The 20,776-nt window shown below is 39.0% G+C and overlaps 1 protein-coding gene and 1 long non-coding RNA gene across 2 annotated transcripts; one reads left to right on the forward strand and one right to left on the reverse strand.

The window, feature by feature from the left end:
* Window positions 1-5,769: 5,769 nt before the first annotated feature.
* On the reverse strand, window positions 5,770-10,387 carry LOC111188434 (uncharacterized). Its single transcript, XR_002648492.2, has 2 exons — window positions 10,154-10,387; window positions 5,770-6,443 (listed from the first exon to the last, which is right to left on the reverse strand). It is a non-coding gene; the product is annotated as an uncharacterized LOC111188434 (long non-coding RNA).
* A 1,081-nt stretch (window positions 10,388-11,468) lies between these two features.
* On the forward strand, window positions 11,469-19,125 carry toporsb (topoisomerase I binding, arginine/serine-rich b). The gene is made up of 3 exons (XM_007237365.4): window positions 11,469-11,767; window positions 13,748-14,749; window positions 16,076-19,125. The coding sequence occupies exons 2-3, from the start codon at window positions 13,751-13,753 to the stop codon at window positions 18,551-18,553; spliced, it is 3,477 nt and encodes a 1,158-aa protein (XP_007237427.3). The 5' UTR covers window positions 11,469-11,767; window positions 13,748-13,750; the 3' UTR covers window positions 18,554-19,125.
* Window positions 19,126-20,776: the final 1,651 nt, after the last annotated feature.

Here is a 20,776-nt window from a genome sequence, read left to right on the forward strand (position 1 = left end):
CCCATGATGCCACTCTTCAGAGGAGATTCAAATAGGAGAACAGCGTGCAATTGGCCACCTTAAATACCTTTTCTCATGATTGGATACACCTGGCTATGAAGTTCAAAGCTCAATGAGGTTACCAAACCAATTTTGTGCTTCAGTAAGTCAGTAAAATTTTGGTTTAATGCATATTGCACATTTTCTGTTAGTACAATAAACCTCATTTCAATCCTGAAATATTACTGTGTTCATCAGTTATTAGATATATCAAACTGAAATGGCTGTTGCAAACACCCAAATATTTAGAACTAAAAATGATTAAGATTAATAGGGGTGCCCAAACTTTTTCATATGACTGTACATTCCTATTACAGTTGCATGACGGTCAAAAGACTGTGATGCTCCAGGCTCGAGGCTTCTGGAGTCTTTTATGTGTCATTACGCTAATATAGTGAAGTTAGTAGCCAATCAGATTACAGCATCACATTAAATTATGAAATCAATAAAAACTCACATGAAATATTATCTAGGTATTAAATCCACATCTATAAAATACAACTTTAACCAAAACAAAGAAACGGCTCTAACAAGGCCAATTTTGCTCCATCTGAGTGCCGGCAAATTAAAGGTTTTTTATCTTTAATTTGTTTTTAACAAAGTATTCACATTCTCAACCAGGATTCACACGATCCACCAGCGAGCACCCGTTATCATGATATATATTGATCAGGTGATCTGGAGCCTGGAAGAACAGATCAGGCTGTAAAAGAGAGACAGAGCACAAGAGACAGACAGATAGAGAATAGTTTACTCATGAATCACTGCAATGAAACAGTCCAGTGAATTAAATATACTGTAGTTAAAATGTAAATGAATCTGCACTTAATTATAGTTATGCCTTGAATAACCATAGCAAGTAGTGCGTTAGTGGAGTGGAGAAGAGAACAGAGATAAAAGAAAGAAAACAGGAGGATGATGTATTTAAGAAAAAAGAGGAAGAGGAGCTCAGGTGTTCAGTTTAACACAACAACCCTCAGCCAGAGCTCAAGAAGCCTCAGCAGCTGGAGCAGAAAGAGGGGGAGAGATAGAGGGAGAGAGAGAGAGAGGAGGACAGAGAGCGAGAGTGTCCTGCTGAGGAAGTGCCGGCTGCAGCTGATTCTGTGATTGTGATGTTTTTACTCTATACACTGAATTTAATTACGACCAGGGAGCAGTCCAGTGTTTTCAACCCAGCCTATATCTGCTGCATCTACACCACAGTGCTGATTAACACATACACTAACGTCCCTCTACCAGCAACACAACAGAGGAGCTCTTCACTCTACACACTTTATAACAGAAACCCAACAGAGAGCACGTTTCAGCGTCTCTGCACACCGACTTCTATTGCACAGAATCCCCACTGAAACACTGGTGCATCCCTTTAAACTGGAATTCTAAGAATATACACAAAAGAAGAAGTGATTTATGGCCCAGACAAGCGGCTTTTTATTTTCTCATCTTAGCAATGACTTTATTACTGCACTTCTCCTGTCAGATCATCTGTCTTCTCTTCACTGCTGAAGCTGAGACTCCAATGTTAAGCTGAGCTAAAGGTGTTGCCATGTGGGTCAGCCAAAGTGTGGTAGGAAACAATACTCACGGTTCTCTGTAATTTCTTTAAATAAAAGCCTTATACTGTTAATAGGTACAGAGTTGTCTTTATTTCACTCTTGACAAAAGCATCTGCCAAATGTAATGTAATGTAATGCAATGTAATTTCTGTATTATTTCTTTTTCTAGTTATAGTAATGAAAGTGTGAATGCGCAGGGTGTAAATGTTTAAATGCTGCAGTAGAGAGTGAAGTAAAACTATCTCTTTCAATACTGATTTACTACAGACAGAAAGGTTTTGACTATTATTTGCTGAAATTCCTTTTTGTTCAGTTTTTAGTTCTTATTTTTTTCTTTCCTTAAAGGCCCCGGCAGTGTACTGCAAAATTTTGTCTGGACTGGACCTAAAGAGCTTAGGTGGCAAAAAAAGTTCTAAAACTTTTGACTGGTAGTGTGTATGTATATTTACAAGCAAATTAGTATCATTTGCTTGTTGTAAACCTAATTTTTTCAACCTCAGGCAGCTTTACTTATTTTTGCTTATTCTCTAAGCATGCTTACGATTTTCTCTCCAAAATGTCTTTATTTTAAATAAATGGGTGACTGCATGTTCAAATAATTGATGTTTATGACAAAAATAAAATCACTATATATGCATGCACATTATATTCTTCTAAAAGATGAAAAGCCATTTTTATCTTTTCAAGAAGACCAAAACCTGAACAATTGATAAAATTTATTATCATGCAATTTATTAAACAAATGGATAAATGATGAACCAAACGAAATTGAACAAAAACGAACACTAGCTAATATTAACCTTAATAAATCAATAAATTAGGGACAATACTCACTCCTGTTACTGGCACTCGCTCCTGTTCTTGCCACTGATTCCTGTTACTTTTTATGTTTTAAGTAACAGGAATGATTTTTTAGCATAGAATTAGCAAAAACATGAAAAATAGCTAAATGATGGATATGCTAAAAGTATGAGGACACTGAGCACATTCTAGTGATTTCCCCAAAACAAATAAGATCTAAGAATTAATTTAGGTAACAAGAATGAGTGTTGAGATTGAACTCCTCAGTCATTGTTACAATAAGATCAAATATACAGAAAAACTAATAAAGGAACTAAATTTTGTTGTTACCATGATCTTCAGAAGAACCAGCTGATGTAATTTCCTAACAGGTAACGATAACAGGGCTGAGTGAAACCCAGGGACACAATGACAATGTGTATTATAACTTAAATATTATGGATTTATTATTTTAAAAAATGTAAAGCATATATGGGATTTGGAGTTACACAACAATACAAAAATTACATCTCTAACAACTCTTTTGCTATTTATAGGTATATGTTTGAGTAAAATTGTTGTATTATTCTATAAACTACAGACATTTCTCACAAATTCCAAATAAAAATCTTGTCATTTAGAGCATTTATTTGCAGAAAATAAAAATGACCTCAAATAATGCAAAGAAAACAAGTTCATATTCATAACGTTTTAAGAGAAATCAGAAATCAATATTTGGTGGAATAACCCTGGTTTTTAAATCACTGTTCATGCATCTTGGCATGTTCTCCTCCACCAGTCTTACACACTGCTTTTGGATAACTTTATGCCACTCCTGGTGCAAAAAATCAAGCAGCTCATCTTGGTTTGATTGCTTGTGATCACCCATGTTCCTCTTGATTATATTCCAGAGCTTTTCAATTTGGTAAAATCAAAGAAATGTATCATTTTTTTAAATACTTTTCTTTGGGGAATTTTTTTTTTGTCACATAAAAAATTGAAAATTTCCCACCACTGTTTGAATTATATGTGGATAGATAGATCTACAGCACACTTAACTCACATTTATCCTCTCGCTCTCTCTCTCTCTTATACACTCACTCTGATTAGCCCTCCCATCAGCATCAGTGAACCCTGCAGCACAACCTTTACTCTAACAGAGAGAGAGGAATGAGAATACAGAAAAAGAGCAATAAAAATAGAAAGAATTAAAGAGAAGAGAATGTAGAGAATAAAAGAGAAATCAAAACGAAAAGAAATAGAGAGGGAAGCAAGAGCAAAACAGAAAAGGGAGACAGAATGAGAGCAATAGAGACACAGAAAGGGAGGGAGAGAAAGAGAGAGAGAGAGAGAGAGAGAGAGAGAGAGAGAGAGAGAGAGAGAGAGAGAGAGGGATGAGTGTTTGTTGTTTGTAATTAGGGGAATAATCAGGCTGTGGAGAGAGGATGGATGGAGCCCCGTGTCTGAAGTGCGCGTGCTAATTAAATGCGTGCCCACCGTTGTGGAGCACAAAAGGGTCCTCACAGGTTTCAATCAATCATTTCATTAACATAACAGAGAGAAAGAGAGAGAGAGAGAAGGCAGAAGAGAGAGAGCAGAAGAGAGAGAGAGATCAAAGAGACTTAGAAAGCTGTGCTGTGAAGATCAGCAGTCTAATGATCTGCATCATCAGTGTGATAAATTACCACCAGCAAAAAAACACGTCTTCATCTTAAACACTTCCTGGGTCATCGTTGGAAGTTCGGTGGTCCGCTCAGAACATTCATGTTAGACATTTCACCAGCAGCATCTCCAGCAGTATCATCTCAGCAGGACAACACAAACACAGCTCCAGCTCCCCCTGTGAGCTTAAAGGGTTCAAAGAGCGACATCTGGCGGTTAAAACAGGCACAATTAAAATAATTGCAGGTAGATAAACAGGTGCATCTCAAAACATTTGAATGTTATTGAAAAGTTACTTTATTTCAGTAATTTTATTTAAAAATGTGAAACTCATATATTTTTTAGATGTATTTTTTTATTATTATTTTATTGTTGATGACTACAGGACACTCTAAAACTCGGCTCACTGGTGTCATTTAAACTTTTTTTTTTTACTTTTTTTATTTTAGTTCTTCTCTTAGTTCTTTATTTCCTTTTTTATTTCTTTCCTTATTTTACTATCTATTGCTTTCTAACTTATTTTGATTTGATATTATTGCTTTTATTTTTTTAGTTAATTTATTTATTGATCATTTCATTCCTACATGAGTACAAGTTGTCTTTTTTGATTCTGCAGTGCTGTTCTTCACGTCTTCACTCTCTTAATACTCCTTTTTTATTTATTTTCTTGCTTTACTATCTATTGCTTTTTAACTTATTTAGATTTTCTATTTTCTTTTATTATTATTATATATATATATTATTGCTTTTGATGTTTTTAGTTAATTTATTTACTTGTATTTTTTATTGTATTATGTTAAGTTAGTTTTAGCTTAATTTAGCTTAACTTTTTTGTTGTATAAATCTTATCTTATTTTTATCTTACTTTCTTATCAATTAAAGCCATGTTTATTTATCATTTTTATTTTTTATCTATTTTTATTTACTGTAATTTAAAATGATGAAATGTAGTTATTATTTTCTTTATCATGTCAATCCCTGTTTTTGTAAATGTTCCGCTACATTAAAAAGGAGGGTTGCCCTCAATGCACTTCTGAGTCAAAATAAAGATTGATTGATTGATTATGGCTTACAGCCAATGAAAACCCAAGTAAAAAGTCAACCTCCACCTATTAAAGAGCCCATATTATACAATTATAGGCAGCAGTTACAGATATAAAACCCATCCATTAAAAAGCCCGTATTATACAATCAAAGGCAGCAGTTACAGATATAACACCCACCATTAAATAGCTCATATTATACAATTAAAGGCAGCAGTTAAAAATATAATACCCACCAATTAAAGAGCCCATATTATACAACTTAAGGCAGCAGTTATTTATATAACAGCCACCCATTAAAGAGCCCATACTATACAATTAAAACCAGCAGTTACACATATAACACCAACCCATTAAAGAGCTCATATTATACAATTAAAGGCAGCAGTTATAAATATAACACCCACCAATTAAAGAGCCCATATTATACAATTAAAATACAATTGAGAAATAACACAAACTCTGAGGACCCTTTAACACTGGGGGTTGTTAGGATAACTCCTAGAGAGTCAAACATGTTAACACTATGATTTTAACACTATAGATTTTACTGTCTGTATTTAATTCTGTTCTGATCGGTCAAAACCCTCTTCAAAGCTTCAACGTCAGGGATACACTTTACATTTATGCTGGCTACATGTGATGGATTTGGGGATGTCACAAAAACAAAAAGGTTCACAACAGCCATGTATGGTTGCTTTCCAAATGGTTGGAAAAATAATATGCATTTTATTAAAATAGAATTCAGGTATTTTCATTAAAATAATGTAACACCTACAAAATAAAATATCTCATACAGAGCTCATAGATAAAAATATAGACAAAGCCACAATTGTTCACAATGGCAATGAATGGAACCAGTAGTGGAAACAGCTTCTTCCCATATATTATTAATACTACTAAACAAAGTGTTTATGAATGCACAGCCTAATGCCCAAGACACTGTTCAGCCACAGACTTGGAAAGCATTTGGTCTCAAACACTTTTCCAATCTAAGTAGAGAGGTACATGCAGGGCGTTCCATGGCAAAAATATGTCTCCAAAAACCACGGCAGGATTTTTGTTTGATACAGGATGCTGGATTTACTGTAGGTCACAGCTGGAGCTTCCACTCTTCCACTGCAGGAACGAGATGCAAGAAGTAACATGAAGGCACTGACTGAGCAGAATTAGCACAAACTTTCAGCAACAGTTTGGATGGTGTTTCAAGTTCCAGTTCATTCCTCTGTGAGGAACGTTGTGTGTTTTGATTCTGCAGTGCTGCTCTTCACGTCTTTACTCTCTTCTCCAGCTCCCACTGCGCTGCAACGCGGGTGCCATAGATCACAAAGCCCCAGGACAGGACAACGACGGCCAGCAGGATCTGATGGAAGGAGAAACAGAGTTTCTTAAACTGCACAGAAGCAAAAGAACATAAAATATTAACCACAGGTTGGTGAGTTTGATGCCCAGGTCCACTAAGCTGGCTCAGTTGAGCACCTGAGCCAGGCCCTTAACCCTCTCAGGAGTAGAGAGTGTGTCATACTGTATTGTGCACAAAAAATAACACCAAATATTCTGACACAATATATAAAAAAAAAACGTGATATTCTTGAAAGCATTCTATTTTGTATACATTGGAATTATTTTTATTTACTGCATTTATTTTTTGTTTTTGTTTGTTTTTGCAGTTTACATGCATTAAATATTCTAAACTTCAGTTTTGTGGTAGATATTTGATGTTACATTACTTTTTTTTTTTTACACTATTGTTGTTTTACACAATATCAAAGTCCTGGTAAGTTATTGTTCATAAAATAGACAAACATTTTTAGATTTTGAAACTTAATAATATTTATTTTGTTGCAATGGCATATTATTATTTAACCCTATATGGTACAATGTTTATCATTTGTTTATTACACCAAAGCACACCATACCATTAGGAATGCATGATGATATCAGAATTATATCGGTATCGGCCAATAATTGTTTTTTTTTTTTTTTTTTTGTCATGGCATTGCCCAATATTTCAAACCAATACTTGCTGACAGATTTAATGTAAGGACTAAATGATGCTGGCCATGCTATTTTTAAATTAATTAATTTAAGAATTTTTAGTTCTTTTTGCTATAATAGACCATGCCTGAGTGATGCATGGGAGGGCGTGAACTGAAATTTATGTAGCTTGGGGCACAGTTCAGTACGGCTTGAGGTACTTCTCAAGCCAGGTCCCCCACGTAGCTACGATAAGTCATGAAGATTAGGATGGTGATGGGGTAGAGGCGCGTGCAAGATCGATAGTCACGAAGGTGAGGAGTAGGGCTGGGGCGACGCGTCGACATAATCGACGTCATCGATTACAAAAATACATCGATTTGCATAACGTGCGTCGGCGCGTCGTAAACATGGCGGCGCCTGTGGAGAGCATTAGAGGTTAGATCGGGCCCAAAAATTCCAACTGGCTGTTTTCGGGCTGTTTTAATGAGCGAAATATGATCAGAATTATGTTAATTAACACGGTAACATAGAAGCATAGAACTATTATTTAATTAAAATGATTTTTAAGAACAGCTAAACACAGTTCTGCAGGTCAAACGCGGAGGAGTTCACGTGCGAGAGACAGAGAGAGAGAGAGAGAGAGAGAGAGAGAGAGAGAGAGAGACAGAGAGAGAGAGAGAGAGAGAGATTTGCGTGTTCTGGTGAGAGCTACTCACAGGTGAAGGTTCTCTTTGATCTCCTCGTGCTCCTATTCTAGTCCCATTCATAATTCTGCAGCTCCCTCAGTGTTTTCTGCCGTATTTTGCGGCTAGCGCGAGCGCTTACAACTGACACCGCGGACCGCGAGGTGCCGCCGCGTTTGTGCCGAATCCGACTCTCTGCTGAATCTGACTCCCGCTTCGCGGACAGAATCGGCACAACACCCCCGCTGTAGAACTGCGGTAGTGAAAACAGCGCTTATAAAAAAATTAGTTTAGTTTCACTTTCAGTTTTCGTTATTTTCGTTATTTTTTTTTTTTAATAAAAATATAATTAAAAAACAGACGCCTACATCTCGGACTATTTTCTGGAGCCCGGGTCGGATTTACGGGCGGGCCTCGGGTCATGTCGGGTTCGGGCAGAGAATCTAAGCTCTAGAGAGCATGGACTCCGGAGAGCAATCTCCAGCTACAAAAAAACGCCAGCGGGCATCTAAAGTTTGGGAGCATTTCACGCAAAAGGGCAACAATGTGGTCCTCTGCCATACGTGCAAAAGGAGCACTTGAAGCGCAAACATCCAGGAGCACTATGTCAACAGGGTCACACAGTAAGTTACCGTTTACATCAGGGTCTCCGCGGGTGTCCTTAAAAAGACTTAAGACTGTCTACCAAAGGTTTTAAACCTGCCACAGGCAGAAATTATACATTTTTGGTTTATATTTATATATATAGTTTCCAGAAACAGTAGCATTATTCATAAGTTCAGGTGTTTAGCTAAGCTAGCTGCCTTAAGTTATTTTAGCTAGCGCCGTCGGCGCTGCGGTGTCACACCGTATTCTGTCACCGTCGGAATTTTGTGACCAGTGCTCACGGTTATGAGCGTTCATTGGCAAAACGGAAGCTTTCTATACCTACACCTTACCCTCAGCCCTAAACTGAACCGTTTTGGCCAGTCGGGGTAAACATTAGAAACGAACACGTTTCGAATCGGCCAGTGCACCGGTCTGCTGAGAACTACTTGCCAGTGGTCACAAAATCTAGCGGTCACAGAAAACAGTGCAACACACGGTTGTGGTGTATGGGAGCTTATCCATTTTTAGCGTTATAGATCTAAACAACGTGCTGTACATGTAAGTGATTATAAGTGTGGGGTTTGGTTTAGTAGGCTTGTGTTGTTGTTGTTGTTATTATATATAAATATAGTAATTTATCGTTTGCTTTAAAACGTAAAATAATAATTATTTAAATATGTTTCTCAATGAATAGATTAGTCGACTAATCGAAAAAAATAATCGTTAGAATAATCGTTTAAAAAATAATCGTTAGGGACAGCCCTAGTGAGGAGCAACTGGGAAATATGGGGGAAGAGCTTGGATAATTGAGGTGTGGTCCATATCCCAAAATGTTGTTAATAATTAACAAAAGTTTTGATATTATATAGTTATACGGAGGTATCAAGTCTCCGTAAGTTATAAACGGTATATTGGCATTGGCATCGGCAGATATATACATGTGAAATATCATATATCAGCATTGGCCCAGAATTCCTGCATCGGTGCATCCCTAAAATGCCCATTCATTCTTGCTAAATCCTTATTATTGATGTAAGCTTACTAAAACATTTATTTCATTTCTTGCCTTTCGGCATCATTATCATTATCATTATCATGATAAGACAGTGGTGATTCAAATAATCAGCTTGTTATCAAAATTAACAAATTGTCTAAAAAAAAGTTCCCAAAGAAAAAAAAATTACCAAAACAATTGTGAGATTTTTTTCGTCTCCAAAAATCTCATTTTTAAAATGAATAGTTAACTGGAGGGAGAATACAAAAAACACGGTCTAGCGGCATAATAAAAAACGGTTCTAGTGTTTATTAAACAAACAATAAATTAACAACTTTTGTGACAAGAAAGAACATGTGTAATAAACAAATGGTTTGTTACCTGAGGGCAACATTGTGCTATAGAGGGTTACGTTAAATACCTTAAACATAAAATGTTTAACACTATTACTGTAACTAAACGACATTTAACCTATGCGTTTTAATGCATTCTTGCTAACTTAACTAGGAAGGGTTAGCTATCTTACATATTAATGTAAGGTAAGTTAATTCTAACTTTGGTGTCCTCTCTATTATTGAGTAGTGCTGGATGCAGCCCCTGGTTATCAGAGAAGCATGTAAATTATATTTATCTAATATAACTGATGAAAGACCCAACCATTAATGTACAGAGACCGAACAACCGCATAAAACACCAAATCCGAGCTGCGCTGTTTCAGCTGTTCGGAAGTTAACAGGACGACCTGCGTTGATCTAGAGGCTAGCTAATGCTAACTAGCTGGATAAGCTAAGCAGGTTATACAGTTAATTTAACGTTAAAAACACTTACAGCGGAATATATCCTGTCCAGACAGCGTTGGCTCACATAAATCATGTCTGTGTCGGCTCTGATTTTCTTACTAGGGTAAAGCTGTAAGTAGTTCTCCTTATAAAACACAAGCCAGGCTAATGTTTACTGAGCTTCTCACAGGAAGCCATAAACAACCGAACGACACACTGGAAACCAGCGGCAGAGCGGAGCGCGCCACCAGCACCACCCAGCGGACAGAGCGGGTACTACAGAGCCGCGCGAGGTATCAGTGTGTGAAAAATTAACTTATGCATCATGATGAGACAGTGTCAATCTGCTTCAAACTACAACATTCTGTTTCTTTATTTCAGGTAAACAGAACAAATTTTATTAACGAAAGCATTCACAGAAAAGGTAAGCTATAATTTTAGATAAACTCACAGTCCTGCTTTTCTATACATACTTGAATTCATAAGAAATGTTAAATTACTTTCTCGGTTAACAGCTCTGGAAAAAATAAGAGACCACTTCAAAATGATCAGTTTCTCTGATTTAACTATTTATAGGTATATATTTAGGTAAAATGAGCATTGGGGTATATTCTATAAACCACTGACAACATTTCTCCCAAAGTCCAAATACAAACATTGCCATTTAGGGCATTTATTTGCAGAAAATGAGAAATAGTCAAACAATGGTAATGGATATAAAGTAAAAAAGAATAAAAGAACATAAAAGTAAGTGAGGATAGCATCTCTAGACGAGCTGGGAGAGGATGCCAGAGACTCTACTCACTGCAAAAAAATAAACCTTAGCAAGTAAAATGATCTGATTGACAAATGAGGAAACTTAATTTAGTTTTTCCCATGGTCTTCAGAAGAACCAACTGATGTAGCTTCCTGTTGTAGATGTAACTTGTAGAACGTTCCAGATGTTTCAGATGGGGTATTGTTTTATGGTAACAGGAATGAGTGAAACCCAGGGGAGCAAAAATGTGTATTTTAACTTAAATATTATTTTTAAAGCATAGATGTGATTTGGATTCACGCAAAATTTCATGGTAAATATAGTTAAAGAGTGAGAACTAACGCTATTTTTAAGTGTTCTTATTAGTTTCTATTAATGTTTTAATCACATGTCTTACCTTTGCAATTAGCTCAATGTACAGTACACTATGCTTGATAATAAAATGTATTTTAAAGTTATTTTATGTGAACATTTATACATGTAATTTACTGGGGACATAAATGGCACCGATTCGGCGGAATATGTCATATACTGTAGGTAAGTAGCCGTGTAAGTTAGTTAGCGGGTGAATGTAGACCCAGTGCTGCAGGTGATTCCTACTCAGCACTGGGGGCGCTGTCTGCCGGGCGGGCGTTTCTCTTGGCTGCGGGGCTGCTGTCCTGTTCGGTCGATGGTTGTGCAGTGTAGCTTTAGCCTGGCACAGTTTTGCTGTGTGTATTTTACCCGTGTGTGTTTTTATTATTATCGCCCATCTGTGCGTCATGCGGCCCGGTGTTGATACAGAGAGCCCCGGCGCGGTGTGATGGAGGCGCGGAGCTGCGCGGGCGGCGGGGTTTTAGGGTTTTATTGCGGTAGGAATCCAGACTTCCAGGGGAGGATGTGTTAGCATGGCGGCTAGCTGACTCGGTAAGACTGTTTTTGTTTGTGTTGGTCTTTAGTAATAACCAATAATAGTTAGATAATCGTGTTCTCAGAGTGATAAACGCTGATTAGTCTGCTGAGTGAGAGATGAGTAAGCAGAATAGAACAGGACTCAGTGTTCAGTGTTTATTACTGTCACCTTTAGCTACGAGCTAATGTTATAACGCTATGTTGTTAGCTTGTGTATTATTGTACGTTATGTCAGTAATAATGTTTTAAAGACACTGTGTAATATAGGCAGATGGGTAAATACAGGATTGTTTTTGTTGAAGATGTTTATTGATATTAAGTAAAATAAGTTATAGTTTTGTATCTAACAGGTGAAAATAGTGGTAGTTATCGTTGCTAACTTAGTTAGTCGCTAAGTTATATATCACCATCCTGTTTTTCTTGTTCTGTGGTATATAACTAGATTATATTTCTTCTGTGTATCTAAGCCTGATAGAGACTTTAAATGAATAATATTTGGGAGATTTAGTCTAGTAGTTAGATATTTTATAAAGAACGAAATGTGAATTGAATAGAAACGAGTGTGAATTGTCTAAATATTGCATACTGCAGTCTGGTTGTAATATGACGTCTGTGACTTAACTTGCCTAACGTAAATATTAGTAGTCATATTTTGTCTTATACATAGGCTCAATCCCATTGAACATTTGTTTTTATTGTATAAAACACTGACAACATTTCTCCCAGGTTATAAATACAAATATTGTCGTTTAGATTATTTATTTGCAGAAAATGAGAAATGGCTGAAATAACAAAAAAGATGTAGAACTTTCAGACCTCAAATAATGCAAAGAAAACAAGTTCATATATATACAATTTTCAGAAATCAATATTTGGTGGAATAACCCTGGTTTTTAATCACAGTTTTTATGCATCTTGGCATGTTCTCTTCCACCAGTCTTACAAACTGTTTTTGGACTTTGACACTTCTGGTGCAAAAATTCAAGCAGTTCATCTTTGTCTATTGGCCTGTGGTCATCCATGTTCCTCTTGATTATTTTCCAAAGGATTTCAATATGGTACAAAAAAATGTTCTCTTATTTTTTTTCCCAGAGCTGTATATCTGTAGCAGTGGAACGCTAATGTCTTCATTGTGTTCCTTCAAAAAGGGACAGGTGGCACAGATGTAAATTAACTACTTGATTCCTCTGTGATGGGAAGCTGAAATTATATTTTATTTGTATTATATTTTATAAGCTTTTATTTTATTTTTCTGTTACTTAAATGCTGCAGCCTCTGTCATCTGTTGCACTATTTAAGGTGGCTTCTAGCGTTTTGTTAATATTACTGTTATGAAAAAAAATGTCCATAAAACATTAAGTCATTGAAACAGCTTGAAGGGCCATACTTCGACCCACCACTCTAGCCTAACAAAAGTTGGGCCACTCTACACCTAGACGTGCACATGCAAAACAGAGGGGCTGGGTTAAGGGTGAAATGGGAATGGGCCTTAGACTAAGCCTGTTACCATAATTACATTATCCACTTATATGACAGTACATAAATATGACCTCAAAAATATTTGATATTTAGCCATGATAGTGTATATTGTATTTGTTTGTATGTTTGTTCACATTCATAACAGTGAACAGACCAATGCTTCAATTAATTAGAAGAATTTTGACTCCATACACACGGTGTGGACTGCAGTATGTCAAGAAAGACTATGACCAATTAAATTTTGTTGTCTTAATTGTATTAATTGCTTTGTTATTCTGTTCTATTATCAATATGTCAATGGCATTTAATGGTCTTAAAATGATAATATTGTTTATCACAATAATATTTGTGACGGTATATCTCGGATGATCTCGGATTAGGTTTAAACTAGGTTTAATCAGAAAACTGGGCCCAAAACTAAAGTTTGTTTTATCCTAAATTAAGCTAGTTATGCTATCCGTGCTATTTTTTTTGGTGTGTAATCTTTGCGCTTTTATTTTTTGTGTTGCCCTAAAGAGGATGACGCCCACAAAGATGAAACTGCGGATGAGAAAGAAAGAGGCCGGGGCAAAGTCCTCTCGGCGGCTGCTGACTGAGACGTCACCAGACTCCAAGTGCCCAATCTGCCTGGACCGCTTCAACAATGCGGCTTCTCTAGACCGCTGCCTGCACCGCTTCTGCTTCCGCTGCATTCATGAATGGTCCAAAAACAAGGCAGAGTGTCCGCTGTGCAAGCAGCCATTCCGCTCCATCTTCCACTCTGTAAAGGCTGAGAATGACTTCAAGGAGTTTGTGGTGGCACCTGTCGTGAATGCCCCACCGACTGCAGTGCCACCCCCTGCCGATCAGACTGAAGGCAGCGTGCCATCAGGCCGTGTTCGCCGGCCCAGAGCGCAGAGAGGCGGGGAGAGACGAAGTCGGAGGAACCAAAATGCTGCTCCTGCTGTCACGTCCCTGAATGTGAGACTCGAAGGTTTAGTGGGGGAGGTGGATCAGGAAAGTGGCGTCCATCAAATGATGCTCCGCCTGACGGAGCGCAGACGGTCACGAGTAGAGGAGCATAGTCTTCGGCGACTGAGGGACCAAGACGTTGTAGCATTCCGGCGTGCACTGTACCGGACAGGTGTACGGGTGCGCAGTGGTGGGTGGGACAGCAGCCGGCAGAGGGACATCTCAGCCACTCACCTGCGCCGTAACCCGGCCTGTCTGAGGCGGCTGCTGCCTTGGCTCCAGCGGGAGCTGACTGTGCTGTACGGTTCCCATGGCTCACTGGTCAGCATTGTGCAGCACATCATCATGTCTCGCATCACGCACTACGACATGGATGATGCTGCTATTCGGGATGAGCTCCGCCCCTTTCTGCTGGCACGCACTGACCACTTCCTACATGAGCTGGTCAGTTTTGCCCGCTCCACGCTCTCCATCGAAGCCTACGACCAGCAGGCTGTCTACGAGTGCCCTGCCCCCAGCTACGAGGAAGACAGCAGCTCCAGCTCCTCAATCATTGCCATCTCAGAGGTCTGACATGTTCATTTATCTATCATCTGTAGGCATATAAAACATGTTGATGCACTTAATCTTCGCTTAATCGATTCTCAAACAATTTGAATGGGTTCTTACAGATTCTTGGTTACATACTAGTATTCTGTGTTTCATAACTCAGGATCGCAGTCGTAATATAATCAACAGACATGATTCACATTTTGCAATATTATAACCAGTGCAGTGTCCTTAACCTGTTATCAGTTAACTATGAATAATCCAGCTTGGAAAATTTACCCTTTCTTTTTGTTTGAGCTCGTCTGACTGCTCATGAGGACAGTCTGTCTGTTTAGTCACAGAAACCTCCACCTCACCTATCTGTTTAGTACACTCAGCTTATTCAGCCCAAACACTACAGATGTCATATTTGCTAAAAATCAGCATTGACCTTTTGGAGTGAGAACTAGCCAATCAGCTTACTTTGAAAGTTAACATTTCAGAATATAAAGTGCAGAAAATAATAATTATGCATCCCAAAAACACTCTAAAATATACATTTTGCTTGAAAAACCTGCACTGTTTTATTGTACAAGCAAAATAAATTGCAGGTGTGTAATGAATGTTTCGATCAAAACATGGTCAAATTCATAAAAGCATAAATGAATCTTCTGTTAATATTTACATTGCAAAAGAATGTTTAAATAGCCTAGAATATATATATAAAAAAAACACAACTGGTATGTTAGACTGTCTCCTATTAATACTTTATAATTTTTAGATAAATAATGGTCTGTCCAGCAGTCAAACATCTTGCAAATTTGGCCTAGGCTCCTAGTTTACATGTGCAGATGCAAGATTAGTGGCAAAAAGTGATTAATTTTGTGTTGTTTTTAAACTCAGAACATTTCATATCCCACTGTTCTGATTGCAATGGTTAATCTCTCTGCCTTGGAAACAAGCCCTATAACTCCATAGAACCAAAAGCAGTAAAAACTGAACACAGACTGTCTGCTTCAGAAGCTGTGCAGCATTTTAACCTAATATTGTCTTTTTTTCCAGCTGTGCCAGATGAAAAGTACATTGTTTAGACACATATTTATAGGAGTGACAATTAAATTTATTTTTGTTCTGCTTGGGTATTGTTTAGCTCTATGTAGGCATGGGAATCTTGATCTGTTATCTGATTCTTTGCAAGATTGTGGACATGAGCAGAGTAGAATTTGCAGGGCATTATTAAGATTATTTTGTTACAGTTTTAAAATGGCTTTATTTTAAACTATGTTTTCATGTCTGTTAAGTGTAAATACATATTAACTTAAATATTGATGTAATATTTCCATACTGTTTCTGCCTTTACCGTAGGACGATGATGACAGCGAGGAAGCAGACATCACCGAAGACACCGCTCAGGAGCGTGTACCACCTGTTCCCATGGCAACAGGTGGTGAGAGTTCACTTAGCCAGTCTGCGTGGGATGATGAGACTCCTGGACCCTCTTATTCCACACTCTTCCCCTCTCCCAGCCAGTCGCAGACAGAGGGTGCAGAACATAACAGTGCCTCCACTCAGGCAGACGACATAGGTGGCACTAGTGGAGCAGCTGGGCTTCTTGAGGATGAGGAGGAAGAGTGTATGATTGTGGGGTACGTGAAGCCGATGGCTGAGCGCACTCCAGAGCTTGTGCAGCTTTCCTCTGACTCCTCAGAGGAGGAGGAGCAGAAGGCGGCTGCGACAGAGACCGCAGAAGCCACAGTACCAAAGGCGGAGGCCTCATCTTCCCAGGTGCAGGCTCCACCCTCCCCCGAGTCCTACCTTACACCAGTTAGTCCCTCCTCTTTCCCCTGTCCATCTGCCTCGCACAGTCCACTGTTAAACGTTGACAGTGTAAGCCCACAACATGCGACCTTGTTGAAAGACAGTCCTGTGAAAGAAGGTGAAAGACAGTCCCGCCCTGGAAGAAAAGATCACGCTCCACAGCATGCCTTCAGATGTAGCTCACGGTCCAGCAGCGAAAGTTCTGTGCTGAGTCGCCATTCTGGGCGCAGCAAATCCCGCAGGAGCTCATTTTCTGCTTCTAGGCATCAAGAGCAACCTAAACACCAAGAGTCACGGAGGTGGAGTCACCAGTCAGCAGGTCAAAGTCCTACAGTTTCAGTTGCCAGTGATAGCTCTGACTCTCTTATGACTCCTAGCTGGGAGCAGCCACAGTCAAGAGAACGGTTTCGCACCCAGAGGAACGATGAGGGACATGACTGGATTCATTCTGTTTCTGCAAAGGAAAAGTCATCCCAGTCCTCTGCCTACTGGGATTTGTCCGTTCACAGCACTGAGCAAAGGAAAGCAAGGAAGCGGCGGAGGAAAGAGAAGGAAAGAAGTCGATCTCCTCTTCGGGTTCACTCTGCTTCTCACGGCCGCTCTCGTGATGGACGTCATCGGCACGGGCGGCACAAGCAACACCTTCGTACGGGTAGTCGCTCCAGCAGCAGTGGCAGAAGAAGTAGCAGTAGTAGTAGCAGCAGTGCAGATTCACGCCCAGACCAACCCTGCCCAGAAAAACCTTCAGGCAAGCGCAAGTACAAAACTCGCCACCTGGAAAGAGCAGCCCAGCGCCAGAAGTCCAACAAGAACCGGGACAAGGACTGTCAGGTGGCTCACCGCAGCAGCCCAGCCAAGAAGCACCGCGGCAGGACGCGTGAGCGAAGCCGCAGCCCAAGCGTGGAGATCATTTTTGAGCGCAGAGCCCCCGACGCACCCTCGCAGACACACTGGTGGAGGAGAAAAAGACACAAGAAGAGGAATCGGAGAGCACGAGAGCGCAACTCCCCCACCATCATCACTATCGACAGTGACAGTGACCGCACCAATGACTACCAGGACTGCGTTACAGAGGTTACCAATGACACTGTTGACTATCAAGAGCGTGTTAGCAAGGTTTCCAGCAGTGCAGCTGACGATCAGAACAATGATGCTAATGTTACAAGCAGCAACGCAGACAGTGAGGTATGTGTTTCCAAAGCTTCCTGTAGCACCAATGACAATCAGCACAGTGCTACCAAGGTCACCAGCAGCAGCACCACCACTATTGATGAGCACCACCTTGATCAGCAGCAGCATGATACCAGGGTTGGCAACAGCAACGCTGATGTCGATGATGTTTTTCACGATGTAGGCAAGGTTACCCAAAGCATGACTGGCTCAAAGCCCACTACTGAAGCTAGCAACTGTGCTACTGAGCAGCACCAGCGTGTTGCAGAGGGTGCCAAGAGCACAGCCAGTGCTCAGCGTTGTGTTACCAACGACGGTCACAGTTCTGCGAGGAATGTTACTGATTCTGCACTCAGTTCACAGGATGGTGTTACAGATTCGTTAAATCAGCCTGTCAAGAGAACTGGAGTACTGCCTGGTGAGGAGAACAGAAGCCCTGTGACCACCACTAAGTGCACACCTGACTCTCTGGACTGTGCACTGAATCTAGAGCACTGCGTTGTGGACATAGTGGACCGTGAATCATTTGACCGCTTGCAGCACAACACTGATCCAGATCAGCCTGGAAGAGCTGACGACTTCAGCCGAGACGTTTCCATGCCCTCAGATACAAGACTGCTGGAGTCCATACTGCAGGAGCTGGAGGACATACTGCCTGAGGAGGAGGAGGAGGCTCAAAGGACAGAATCAAGGCTAGAAGAGACTCGTACAGACAATAGGGTGGGCCAACTGGATGGTGCAGTTATGCCACCTATAGTCCAATCAGTTTCTGGCAGAGAGCCAGGTGGAACAGGCAACACTGGGAGTGAAAATGATTCACAGAGTGAGGAGGCCAAACCTGATATGTACAACTAAGATGGTCCACAGATTTATGATTAAGCCTGTTCTGTCTTATTTGTAAATAATTATTTTTAAATAATTTCTTCCTTATGTAGAACTTGTTTTTTAAAAGGGTTTTAAAAAAAAGAAGCTAATGTAAGAAAAATTAAAACATTAAAGCTTTTTTATTGTTATTATTCTAGTATTTATAGTTCCTGTGATTATAATGGACAGAAATGTCTGCCTCAGACCTGGTGCTGACCTGCTGTGCCACAGAACACCCTCATATGTGCACACAAACACACACTCACCCACCAACTCCCTGTTACTGTTCAAACTAGCCTCCATTCTAGTCCTCTGAAAGTGTTGTCTGTCTTGAACTCAGGGAACATGTGGCCATTGTCCTTTATACCCATCCTTAACAACCAACATGCCTCTTGAACAGCATGTGAAAAAGAATCACATGCACGCCGCAACGCCGCAGTCAGCCTGGCCTTAACGCCAGGAGAGTGGGCAAAGCTGTTGTTACTGCTGCCCTTTTTATGCCGATGAAGAAATCGCTAAATAAATGTTTCAGATGCAAAAAATAAAAAAATATATAAAAGCCAGTTTCTGTCTCAATAACACTGCTTTTTTCTAACTGATATAATACTGTATACCAAATTCTAGCTTATTTCCTTAGCTTAGTTCTTTAGATGTTGTTCTGGGCTCTTTAGTGACCTCCTGGATGAGTTGTCCATACCCTTTAGAGTAATTCTTTTTAGGTCAGTGACTCCTGGGAAAGGTTTACCAGTGTTTCATGATATCTGTACATATAATACTGTATACCATATTATAGCTTGTTGTAGGCTGAATGTTTCTAAACTTAATTCTTAACGTTTCTAAATCTCTTAAATGGTTAAGCTGTTGTGGAATTCGAATCAGAATTGTTCACTGTGATGGTGAATGGAACCGGAAGTAAGAACATTTAAAACCTCCCTTACAGTATGTTATTTAAACATCAAGTTTTTCAGGTTTTGAACTTCCTGATTGCTGAGATGCTGTTTCATCAGTTTTGGGGTCTAAAATGTGTTTTTAATACGAAATCATAAAGGGATAGTTGTATTTGGTTTTACAGTTATGGCATTTTTTGGTATCCAGAGTGATTTACGAGGTTATTCCAACTACAGGGATGGGCCAATGTAGTGTTGTGTGGCAGTTAGTAGTGTTATCCAGTGTGCCACACAAATCATATACAAGTGTAAGCCTAATAATTTAAGAATACTGCAACACATCAGCATGTACCATATACATATATAAGGAAAGAAATAGCTAGAAAGAAATCCTAGGGAATCCTAGAGATTCTAAAAATTGCAAAGTCATCGCTTTCCAGGGAGGATCTGTGATTGACTCTACACGCAACCCACACAAATTGGGTAAGTTTTTTAAAGAGTCCAAAGACCACATGATTCACAAATTATCATTTTAAAGTTTTAATGGCTCCCAGCTTTAAATGGCGTATTTCCTCTGCTTTTCAGAGGTCGAGTGAATGTAAAACACTGAAAGATGACTCAGGGAAAGGTACTTCAGTTGCGTTCTAATGTTTGCTTTAACTGTTGACAGCATTTCTTGGGTTCTTCTATTTAGAACAGTCTTTAATAGCGTAGCAACCAACAAATTCTGCCTACGTCATCAGCGTCCTAGGCTTTGTGACTAACAAACAATGCAAAACTGGGAACTCACGTGTAGGCTCACATTGGTTTGTGAAGTAAATAGCTATGTTTTCATTGTGGTTATTATTAACTAACACTAAAAAGAAATCCACATCTGTCATTTTCTTCACAGTGAACCACAGTTTCACTTCAAACCAAACTCTGAGCGTAGCTTAAAGGTTTAGATAATTATTGTTTTAAGGCATATTCTGCCAAATTAGTGTCATTTTTGTTCACAGGAAATTAAATGTATAAATGTTTAAACAAAATAACTTTAAAATACAATTTATTATTAAGCATAGTATATTGTACACTGACCTAATAGCAGTAAGATATGTAATTAAACAAATAACAAAAACTACTTAGAACACTAACAAAATAGCATTTGTTTAACATTTACCATGAAATATCATTATTGAAATCCTTTAGGGATTTTTTTTTTGCATTGTTGTGTGACTAAATATAAAATAAGAATGTTGGGAAAATCACTACAATTTAGCTAGTTTTCATGTTTTTTTTTCTAATTCTATGCTAAAAATTCCTGTTACTTTTAGTCCTGTTACTCCCC

This window comes from Astyanax mexicanus, chromosome 13 (assembly GCF_023375975.1).
Source record: "Astyanax mexicanus isolate ESR-SI-001 chromosome 13, AstMex3_surface, whole genome shotgun sequence".
Classification (NCBI taxonomy): domain Eukaryota; kingdom Metazoa; phylum Chordata; class Actinopteri; order Characiformes; family Acestrorhamphidae; genus Astyanax; species Astyanax mexicanus.